We start from the raw sequence: 12,119 nt of genomic DNA on the forward strand, positions 1-12,119 counted from the left end.
ATTACTCTGCTCTTGCATTGTGTATACGTATACAAGTTGTTTGGAATTTAAATGTTATTGAGACTAAGTAAGAAACCAAAACTTTACGCTAAAAGACGGTAAAACGCCGTCAATTGATAGATTGTGCTACATCGCATATTTCCAATAATGCTAAAAGTTCTGAATCAAAACTATTAGCAGAGCCACAGTAATATACTTATATTAAGCGATTTTGATCCTGTTCCCTATGGAATCGATCGATAGCGCAAGGAGAATACCAACTAATGCCTCGTCTTGATTAAACAGCTTTAGATGCATGCCTTTGATAAGCCAAGCAGATGTGTCTTCAATTAGGATTAGATGATTTTAGTTAGACGGGGCAAGACATCTAACGACTCGATTGAAATCGTAATCCCAACACACGGGTCTGTAATTCCGCATCCATCATGCCTAATTACGCGTTTCTCCTGCACGCATCGCGCCGGATGGCTGAGGTTGAACAGCAATGTATATGTACGTGGCGCGGGACGTCCTACTGTTTGGTTATATTTCACCCCATATCATGTTATGGACGAAATATATTGTTTTCCTCCCTTTAACCCTTGTCCTGCTGGCAATTTTTACACGATATTTTCAAATAATTTCATGTCTTAATCAGGTCACAGACCCTTGAGTTTTTTTGCCCCGCGGTGGCGTAGTTACTTCCGCATTCGTTGCGTTTCGCTGCGGTGTGATGCGTTGCACGAGAAACACCCCCAAATCGCACATATACAGGGCACTATATAGATGGTACTGTATGTGCAACCCATATATATATGGGCCCCGCAGGACAAGGGTTCTCCTGCCACTTCGTTGAATGGATTCCACTTCTTCAATTTTGGGCCAAACGACGTGAAATTTGGTATAGAGCTATAGTGGGAAAATACCTTAAGGCTTTTTGTTTTCTTTTTTTTTAAATACAGGCTTTTAGAATTTCTCTTTTTTACTGTATTTGCTCCCGATAAATGTCGGCGTATCTAGTTATTGTATGTCATCGGACAGACGAATGTGCCATAGATTTGCAGTATAGCAAATATGTACTGTACTGCACTTTACCTTCCCCGGAAAGAAATTAGTAGAACAATAGCATGCTACTGCTCAAGAAAAAGTTGATATGTCGTGGGTTAGGACCAGTTAGCCATGGTCATGCCTTTATAGAAATGCTTCATTGGCTTAAGTGTTCTTGAAAATTCCTGTACTTTTGAGTTATAATGTACGTGAAAAGTTTCCAGTGCGGAAATCTGGTAACGCCAAGGTCTAGCTAACGGGGAAGTGTTGCTGTCGATATAGGAGGTCACGCTTTTCTTCCCGCGCCCGACCTGAGATAATGGAGCTACAAAAGGTGTTTGGCAGATTGATTGGGGCTCCCTAGCGGGGCTGACACGCCTTAATCTATCCTTTTATCAGATCGATATCCATGAACGCTTTGCGTCAGTACGTCTTGCATTGCCACACAACTATAGGGATCCATTGGGTTGGGAAATGCATTGAAAACCAAACGAACAAAGTCACAACTTCCACTTCATGCAATTCACTGCATCACGTTGGCAACAGTCTTTCCGTCTATCTCATTTAAGACCGACTCACACATAATTCACCTGGATACTGTGATGTAGATAGGTAAAGGTGTTTCTTAAGCGCCATGATAAAATGTTTTAAACCAGCTCTGCTATCAAAAACCACCCCAAAAGATAAGAAAGAATCAGTGCCGAGTCTACTACGGCTTGGTAGCTGTTCCGAATGTCCTTGAGGTGTGATAAATTTTCCCTTTACTGGGTAGAAAAAAGGCTCATACATCAGGTGCACAGCTGCCCTTATAGTTGATGGTCTTTGTGGAGTGGAGAATAGAAGTTAGCATTCCGTTTCCATTAAGACTAGACCTTGTGGGACTTGTTGGCGGCAGACACAGAAGGACATCCGCGTTGCTAGGTGTTTGATTAAATGTCAGAGGCTTTTATGCTAACACAGTTTTCGAGACCAAGTACAATAAATTGAGCTTAATGGATATTGTTTTGCTGTTGAGCACTTAAAAAATACATAACGTATAAGTTGATGATATCCCCTAGATGGATGGATGTAGCGTAGAAAGTGAATAAAAAGCTACATGTATTTGCCAGATTTCTTTTCACAGGAGAAATGCCAAATACGCTATACGGAAGATTTGCACTTATAACTTTTGCATTTTGCATATATTTTCTTGTCCGAGTATTCTTGAAGTCAGCCACGACCAAAAATCCGATCTTTACTCTACCTTGCAGTCTACGGTCTGCAGTTTACGGTCTTCTCATATCATCTTTGCTAGCTTCATTCCAGCCGATTCCATTTTGCGTACACGCAGGGATTTAATCATTGGGGGCCTTAAATCAGATATTGCAATCAGCAATGGGGGATCCATCTGGATTAACGTGGCATCAAACGTGACAAACGATGTAATGTTTGCCAATGGGATTAGATTGGTATCAGGGGTGGCCACGGTAACAAGGCGGGCTGAAATCAAAAGGTTAATCATGTAGCCGACCGTATGGACGGCCGCGTTTGCTGAAGCCCTGCTCGACTGGAATTGAGTGAGTTAACGAGAGCGGCAAGGACGAGTGCAAATCAATGTATCTCGGGGGGACGACCAAGGTGGCCCGAGAATACAATGAGAGATTGATGAAAGGACTAGAATTACAAAGAGCACATCATCAGAGATACACTACGTTGCTGATTGTCTTGTTAAATGCGGACCAAGGCAGATTCCTGCAGACGTGTTATAGATTTTCCCACCTGAGACTTAATCACCAAAGGCAAAGCCAACTTGGAACTAAATTTCCTTGACCAGAACCTTCCTGGATTAACAGCTGCATTCGTCTTCAGTGGTTCTTGACGAACTTAGATCACAAGACTACAAGATTACATCATTACGAAGCGCCACTTGCTGACCAATCAGGCCTTATCAAAGAAGCTTCGTGATGAGATGTTTGCTCAGCACTTGGCTTAAAGTTAGAACGAATACGTGCAATCTCAGGAGGAAGAGCGCACCCGATTACATAACGTTGTTGATGTTGAAGATGTATGGGTTTTCCCGTCGTATAGTCGGGAAAGTTTCATCACAACTCGAGCTCTCCTTGAGACGGAACTGTAATTCTGTAATTTGTAATCTGTCGCTCGGGGACATTGAAGTGTCATTGAGTATTTTGTCATGGCGTGATGACTGTAAACAAACATGTCAACTAAACTAATCAACCTCAGTAGGGATTAATCTGGAATCTGTTAAAACTTCTTGGATAACAAATAAGGAAGTTTTGTTTGAATCCATGGTTGGAGGATTCATTCGCCATTGCCGAGGTACGGTCACCATGCATCCCACATTTTCAAAGTACAGTACTTACAAGAGTAGGAGAGTGTGAAGGGTTCCAAAGACATTCTCTGGTAGTTGCTGGATGGAATTGTTGCTCAAGTCCCTGTGAAAAAAAATCAATATTCATTTATACAGGAAAAGAGGCCTCGAACCTTAACGTTCATCGAACCTTTGTACATGAATGACATGATGTATTCTTATACATGCATGTAGCGATATCTACACACATAAAAGTCATAAACGATGTTGCTTGTTGCTAGTGATGCATTCTATATTGTTATCATTAGTCAGCATGTCTGACATAGAGACCTAACAAGGTGATGATGTTCATATCTTATATATTAAAAACATAACTGAAGGATACATTTACAAGATTCATTGAACGATGGGGCCTGTAGGTTACATCTGGTGCGTGTATCATGTTTGTAAGCTCAAAATCGATAAAGCCCACAAAACATACTGTTAAATTTATAGGACAGGGATTTATCAACGTTGATTGACTGCAGGATAGCCACTTTTGCTAAAACACGCTCATGCCTTGATAAAATCCCATTACAGCTGAGACCGTCTCACAGTGTACTATATCATGTATCAGGCTTATAGCAACTGACTTAATTTTCTCTCTGTCATCCGATTACTCGATCTAGTTAAGTAGGGCGGAAATGTAGTTTACAACCCTTAAGCCTTCCGCACGTCTGTCATCACACACCGTATTTCTCATCTGATCATTGTGGCATTTAGAAATGCCACACTTATTTAAGGCACAATCCATTATATATAATTAAGGAATATTAAAATCTGGAATAAGTTCAAACAGAAAAAGGCAAGAGCACTCGACAGTCAGTTGATGTCCAATGAAACTAGTTATATGTTATTATGTTTACCTTTGCATAAGGAAAACATATTGTTTTTGTGCCGTCTTTTCCAAACAAGTAAAGTGAATGACCTGGACCAGACGTCTGTCACTATGGTAACTAGTGCTGTAGCAGACAGCATGTGGTGTTGGGTTACATTTTGTAGCAGGGTAGAGTAGGGGGCTTCTGCTCACCACATACATTTATCAATTCATATGAATAACAATAAACAGTAGTTTGTAAGGCTAGATCATTTGAAGGTAAACGCATTGCAAATGATACTTTTCTAGTATGAAGAACTTTATTGCACGACAATTGCACATGGTACAACGTATGGCAAACTACATAAAGAGAGTAACAACAATAAAATGTGTTGAATAAGACCTAATGTCGGATAAAACCTAACATATCTATATCATAATTATTCAAATAATAAGGGATAGCACAAGTCTTTGATAAAGTGTTACAATCGAGTGGGCTAATCACAATTTTGAACTGACGTAATTCAGCAATGTTAGAAACGAGTTTGACTTTGAAGCCAGCACTAAATCCAGGAACTGCTGACAGTGACGCAGTTGCTCCCACACACGGTCGCCAGAGGGCAGACTGTATTTACATTTTAAAGCTCATTAAGTTTTACATGCCGAATTACGTGTGAGAATTCTTTAACCTCTCCTCATCAGTCATCAATGCGCTGATTAGACCCAGATAAGTGGATTATCTTGTTATTGCTGCCTAACGCGTCTTCGTTAACCCCGCGAGCAACGCCATACATCAACGACCTCTTCTAATTTAAATCGTCCTTACTCTGTTTATCATCAACTGCAAGTGGCAGGTATTCAGCTGATGAGAGTATTGTATTGCATTTCTCCGAGGACCAGCATCGCTTTATTGATTGCTACTTACTTAACTCTTATTTTGCCGTCAGAAAATACTTTTCTTTGTGAAAGTAAGGTAACTCATGATGGTCTGTTCAAAACATAAAGACTAGAAATTGGTTTTCACAACAACGCATATTTTCCTCGCCCCGGGACGTACTTTTAGTATCAACTCCTTACATTTAGCTTGTATAGGCTTGGAGATGTATTCCTTTTGCCAACTGGCACCTTGCCAATACAATGCACTATATAATAGGTTCTTTGTGTCTATTGAATAGTTTGCTTCAAGGTGCAGTACTTTCGATCAAGAAAAAGTAAAGTATAAACTATTCATGAATCTGGCAGGGTTCTACCCGGAAGGAAACCAACTGTTTCAGCTCTAAAATATCGATCTGGGTCCTCAAATTGAACACACACTGCCTGGGGCACAGCAGTCGATATTACAGGAGTGATTAACTGGTACAGGAATCATCTTTAGTGCCAGGCGTACTGCGATAAAGTTGTTTTGATTTGGTTAGAAGACATAATTCTGTATGTCTGAAATTACTAATGAGCTACCATTCCTAAATGTGATGGGAAAGGTATTAGCGCTTTAGAAAACTCTAATGGAACATGTGTCTTAGTTGAAGAATGTGTCATACTTGGAATGCGTCTCGCCCTGCGTCTTAATAGGCAAAGTTTGAAACGTGGAATGTTGACGATTATGATGTAATGAAAACGCTCATGGTGGAAATCATTCTAGTACCGAACCAATTAATTTGCGTGTGTAGAGAGTGCGACCAATTTTAAAAGAGATATACAGTGAACTACACTAAGACACTTCATGACGTATGATAGATAAGCCTATACATGTATGATGATGATTTGTAAATGATGATAATTTGTAAAATGTCAACGAAATTCTGAAGTAATTTGGCACGTCTGCCATGTTTGATTTTTTAATAAAAAGATTTGAAAAAGATTTGAAATACCCACAGTGATGATAGGAGATGCCATGCCGTGAACGACTGTGTGGTGAAGTTGAGCTTGTTGCTTCCAAGTAACCTGAAATTAAGAGCAAACAGTACTATTTAGATTAGTAGATTAGACTTTTTAATCTTATCTCAAATAAAGGTTAACTCCTTGCATTGGAGATGATGTGAATACCAAAAGCCATGTTACCGCATCCACCACGATATGATTAATTCCTTTACACCTACTTCAAACGTTCTGAAAAGTTATCTCCTGAAATAGCTACCTATCTTGGAATACTTATTGTACTAAGTTGTTGCTGCTAGCTTTAAACATGAATGAGAGCCTGAGAACGTACAGTTTTCTGGTTGTCTTGTGAATCATGTCTGGCAGCTGTTCCAGTCCCTTCCCTGCACAGGAAACTGTGTCCTCAAAGCAGGAGCAAATCGCCGGGCAGGTCTTGGCTGAAAGAACCAACGGTAACATATTACATGTGCTGGTGTGAGAGACCCCTGATTTTTATGAGAAGACTAAAAATCACTAAAAAATAAATAGAGTAAGGGATATGTCAGACCTAGTACAATCAGAATGCTATGTGCAATTTTACATAGTTATAGGCCATCTCTGTTAACTACGTATCTGTGACAGGTCAAAAATGTTACAATGGTACAGTTTATAAACTTATCTTAAAGAAAGTGCTTAAGTTGTAACGTTTGTCAGTTGCGTGCACAATGAAAGCGTTCTGTTTTATATCTGTAAGTGGTGTGGCGTGTAGTATGATTATGGGTTCACCACACCACGAAGCTTTTTCTGATGTTTCTTCTCCTTCTTCTTCTCCTGCCATTTTTTAAATGGATTCAGCTTCTTCATTTTAGGGCCTAAGGTCCTGAAATTTGGTATGGAGGTACAGTGGGCAAATACCCCTAGGCGTTTTTTAAATTATTGTGATACAGGCTTTTAGAATGGTTTTATTTGAGTTTTTTGGCTGTGTTATAGCAAATGTATTACTGTGTTAGTGTGCCTTGTTAACCACGTTTGGGCATGAGTCATCACAATGGAATGCAGGGCATCAACCAATAGGCATGCAGCTTTCCTCTATTCTTCTTGCTGATTGGCTGTTGGGATTTAACTTGATTAACACCTGCACAGAGCATTTCCATACTGACAGTATGTCTGTATTCAAGTGTTTTGGTAGGTATTTCAAGCTTTCCTGCTCCAGCATTGGAATGCGGGGCATGGACGTTTTTTTTTTATTTTGAAAATCAACAGTTTGCATTATGCAATTAAAAATCCTAACCAATAAAGTAGGGAATAGCTATCCAACTGTTGTTTTAGTTGTATTTTACTTCATATTATAGTTATATCAATGTAAATCATTGTTTTCCCTTGTGTTTCTCATTCTTTCCCTGCCATGTCGTAAAATGTGGTGAACCCATCGCTGTATTTGCTCCAAAGCAAATATTGGCCTTTCTAGTTCTTATAAAGTATTCACAAAATTTAGTCGAGGCATTTAGACCATATATAATGCCCTTGGTCAAGGGACAACCTCTTCCAACCATTCCGTGGTATCTGCCTGCAGAGGCTTACCACGAGGTTCAGAACTATGGGTTGACTGTGAGTGTAAGTGCGTGACCTACCATCTTTTTGCATTGAGCAAAGCACGTGAGTTGGCAGCCGCCTGTAGCATTCAGTCGTCGCCACCTCCCACCGCTGTCCCGTTCCCTCCTCTTTCTCCAGGACGTTACAAGTCGCTGTCCCTTCTTCCTTTATTTGCATGAACACTTTAGGTTCAGGGAATCTGGGCCACGATTGATCGAGATACTCTTGTATCAGTGGCAGTTTGCTGGTGTGGTTTACCAGCGCGACCGTTGATCCGATATCAGTACAGATACGATCATAATGGATCTCCTGTCCTTTTAGCCGGAAAAGTTTCAGACACGTGGATCCAACCAGGGTCCATCCTTCCCCGCATCCTGTGAAAATTAAGTTTACTACTTTATCAAAGTGTAAAATCAACTTGTAATATAGTTTGACTGAAATCCAATGCTACTTTTACATCTGTCATTACGTATAGATTTCTACATAAATAAAGTGATATGTCAGACCCAGTAAAATCAGATTGCTATGTGCAATTTTATATAGTAATAGGCCATCTCCTTTAACTACGTACTTGTGACGGGTCAAAAAGGTTACAAGGGTACAGTTTATAAACTTATCCATGTCTAGTTATGATGTTCCCGTAAGCAGTTACAGTTTTATGGCGTACCTCTTGCGCCAGCTTTGCAGATAAAGTCCCTGCCAGCCCGTGGATAGTCACACGGGACAGGGTACCACCCGGTCTCCAGGTCCCCCTCCTTCCGCCCTATCGTCATCAGCGTGCACGAGCGCGCGGTCTTCCCCTGCCCCGCAGCCTCAGCCGGCCTCCACTGCCATCTCGTGAAACTAATGCCAACAAAGTCATCTCAGACAACTTGATGTACTATTTCCAAGGCGACCAAGTAACACTGAGTAATGCAGCGTGGCCGCATGACATTCTACAGTATATGGAGTTCATTCCTGCACAAAGGTGAAACGTTACTAAACTCCTCCAGGAAATATCAGCGTTAATAATTGCAATTTGTTTGTTCCGTTGATCTTACAGAGGTACAAGGTCGGGATTAAGATGGGTAGAATGACTAATGTGGTACATTATCCTTATATTTAGGTTGAGATTATGGCATAGCAGTACCCATGCCATTCGTCCGCCACTGGATTAGGTTTGGACCTGGGTTTACTGTGTCGTATCCATCACGTCTGAATCATAACTCCTTACTGCTGCGGTATCAGAGTCATAAAATGGCGAAATGTGACCAGAGACCGCAGACATCTATCACTGCGTGCAAGTTAAGCCTACTGGAGACTACTTGGCTCCTCCTCAGACTCTATTGAACCGGCGACATCATTTACCAAGTTTGCTGAAATCCGAAATAATGGCTGGGATTCAACTTCAAGGCTTTGTTTCATACTTGGCAACAAGAGCTGTTGAAGACTTGTTGGCCTTGACATGTTCTGTGACAGAACACGCAGCACGCAAAGCACGTCGCCGGAATTTGAAACATTAAATATTCAAACGGCTCGTCTCTGAAAAGGACTAGTCTTGTTTCGTGAAATCCCTTTATCACGGCTTTTCGTCTGGAAACTAATCGGTTATACGGAGAGCTAAGATCCCTGTAGTCACTCGGTTGCTTCATTTCCATAGCGCAACCACTTAGCAAATTAAGCAGCCTGATGAACGGAAGCTTTGAAGTGACTTTGATCAAAAGAGTCGTTAATTCTTTTGAAAAGCAGCTCTGGAAGCAGACATAACGTGCACTGAGCCGAATTAAGTTCCTTAAGAGGGGATTAAAATCTCTTGATAATCCCGTCTTGTGCATATTCAGACATTCCAAAACTTGAAAAGAATGAATCACACTGAGAAGGATTGGTACAAATTTCAGTCATGAATTTGTAATAAATAAAAGGGATGGAGATGTCAGCACTTGTATGCATGTGGCATAACCTTAATGTCCAGGTCTTTGTCATGCTGTTGTTATGCAACTTTACGCATAGGAAAGAGAACAGTATATGGGACTTCTTCAGAAAAAGGATCAGCCTTCGAAAGGCAATCGACATTGCAACAGCTTGCTCATGATTGCGATATCTATCAATGACTATTGCGCTTCATACTTACGTATGCACCCTATTTTTAAAAACTCAGCCAAACTGTGCTGTATTCCGATTTCATATGGTTCGTGTTCACTATGTTGACTGTAGCCATACGTCAGGCTGTGACCTACTCGGCGAGAGTACTGCTATAAATCTGACCACAACATATATTGTTGAGGAAATTAATATCAGTGACAGAATCCTTGATATAGGAGTTCAATCAAGGCAGGAATGAATTGGGAGTTTTAAAATTTGCACACATCTTTATGTATAAGAACCACTTGAATACTAAGCAAGCAAAGTGGCAGCAATCGCCCTTGAGGCTGCTATTGGGTGGGCCAATGTGTCACAGGTATAATTACGTTTTAGAAGTTGAGCTACATAATACATACATGTAAATAGATAAATTAACCCTAGCTAGACCGGGCTTTTTTTGGCTTGGTGGGACGGGGGGGCTCATTTGACCCCCCCTCAGAACTCGAGAACGGTACGTTGAATCAAAAAATTATTATCTTATTCCAATGATATTAAATTGTTGCCAACAATATTCTAGGAAAAGTCACCAAGTTTGGCCGTTCTAGCGCTAGCCGTTCAGACGCTAGGTGACATCAAAGTTGGCGCGGGCATTTTTAGCCCCCCCCCGGTCTAGGTGGGGTTAAAGGTAAAGTAACAACTATTCTAAAATCTATTGGAAACAGTACCGAAGGAACTCTTTGTTGGTACTGCTGAAAGACAAAGGTCGTAATGTGGCATTATTTGACCAAATTAACTTTGTCTTTGTTTCAATTTACGAGGATCAATGAAAAGTGTGCTGTATGTAGAATTGGCCGGAATTTTGTGCAAATGCATTTTATGTGGCGCCTTACATTTAAGATACAATAAATTTGCAGGCTAACGATGTATACCAGGTACTTTAATGTTGAGAGATGTTTCACTAGCTATATAATTACATTATCATAAAGGTTCCAAGAAATATCAAAACAAGGCTGCAATGCTACACTCACGTGACGTCACTCCCATCAACCCATGCGTATCTTCCCGAGGTGCCTTTCGAGCGTAAGCCAATGAACGCCATGATTGGTGCACTCCCGCCGACGGCCAGGCTTTCCCGGGCCAGCCGCTCGATGAACTTCATCTCGTACGGACTCGTGATGCTCGCGAGATTTGCGCTGACGTCGCTGCAGCGCTGCTGCGCGGATTCCCACCACAGCGGCACCAGGCTGGCCACCACCTGGTAACAGTTCCCTCTGTAGTGGGTGAAGCCGGGCTCACACAGCTCCTCAGACAAGTACACGTCTGGAGAGATTAAAGCAGTGGAGTTAGTCATAGTATTTCAATGGACGTTGTTACACCAAGGCTTAGAGAATAAAGGGATATGGTCGTCAGGAGAGGTACAATAAACGTATAAGCCTTACTGAAATCTCATTACACCATATGATATGGTACAGGGCTTACGTCAAAGAGCTATAGATAGACGAAGCTTTGCGGCACATGAAAGGAAAAACTGTACTGAATGTTACTGCAGAAGAACGTAATTGAAAGGTATGACTGTGCTTGGATTTGTCATTCGTAATGCCCCATTTATTCTATACTATACCATATCAAGGCGAAACAAAATAGCATAGTTGCATCAAGTTTTGTTATTGAAAGTTAGTGTTTCTTCCTCAAGGAATAGTCTGCGTATAGACCCAAGCGTACTTCCTGTAAGTATTTACTGTGCTCTGGCAATTAAATCGTAAAGAACACCCAGTATAATTGACTGAAGACCCTTTATACAAGCTGCTGCCGCTCCGCGTCTGCAATTATGTACCCTGTTAGGGCGTCGTGCCATCTGTCGTCTCGACCAAGTGATTGGTCATAAACCTACCTCCAACCGAAAGTTTTCTACTTTAGTGCTTTTAGGTTTTATATCACCTCGGATTGATTATCCTACACCTAGATAGGGCTACGGTGAAGCTTGCGCGGGTAAATCAACTTGGCTTCCTGTATTGCAATCTGATGTTCCGAGATTTTATGACCCCCAGGGCGGTCTGTAACGTCAAAAGGCTATAGATACACGCAGCTTTGCGGCACATAAAGGGAAACAAACTTAATTGTTTCACCAATGAAGAAATGGGAGGCTCGATCTGCTTTTTCAAGCCAGGTAGTCCATCCCATGTGTGCTTTGCATGTAGATGAACCTTCATATGGTATCTAGTATACGTACTGGCCCTCTGTGACTAGCGCTGAAAGATACAGATCGTAATGTGATATTATTTGGCTAAATTAAATTTGTTTTTCTTTGATAAAAGGCAAAGTCAGGCGCCACCGGTCCCCCATGGTGGTCTGGCTGCTGTTTGATGAAGTAATAAAGTCTCAACAGTCTGACAAGGTCAAAATTAAAACTGAAATATC

General features: G+C 41.2%; 1 protein-coding gene across 1 annotated transcript in view; it reads right to left on the bottom strand.

The window, feature by feature from the left end:
- Nucleotides 1-5,682: 5,682 nt before the first annotated feature.
- Nucleotides 5,683-12,119, bottom strand: part of LOC109479668 — a 74,981-nt gene continuing 68,544 nt past the window's right edge. The window contains exons 11-16 of the mRNA XM_019781656.1: nt 10,730-11,021; nt 8,308-8,483; nt 7,679-8,014; nt 6,400-6,505; nt 6,066-6,134; nt 5,683-5,692 (exon numbers count right to left, since the gene is read on the bottom strand). Coding sequence (XP_019637215.1) covers nt 5,683-5,692; nt 6,066-6,134; nt 6,400-6,505; nt 7,679-8,014; nt 8,308-8,483; nt 10,730-11,021 — 989 coding nt within the window. The remainder of the gene's footprint in view (nt 5,693-6,065; nt 6,135-6,399; nt 6,506-7,678; nt 8,015-8,307; nt 8,484-10,729; nt 11,022-12,119) is intronic.

The sequence above is a fragment of the Branchiostoma belcheri genome, unplaced genomic scaffold, assembly GCF_001625305.1.
Source record: "Branchiostoma belcheri isolate BF01 breed outbred unplaced genomic scaffold, Haploidv18h27 scaffold5, whole genome shotgun sequence".
Taxonomy (NCBI): Eukaryota; Metazoa; Chordata; class Leptocardii; order Amphioxiformes; family Branchiostomatidae; genus Branchiostoma; species Branchiostoma belcheri.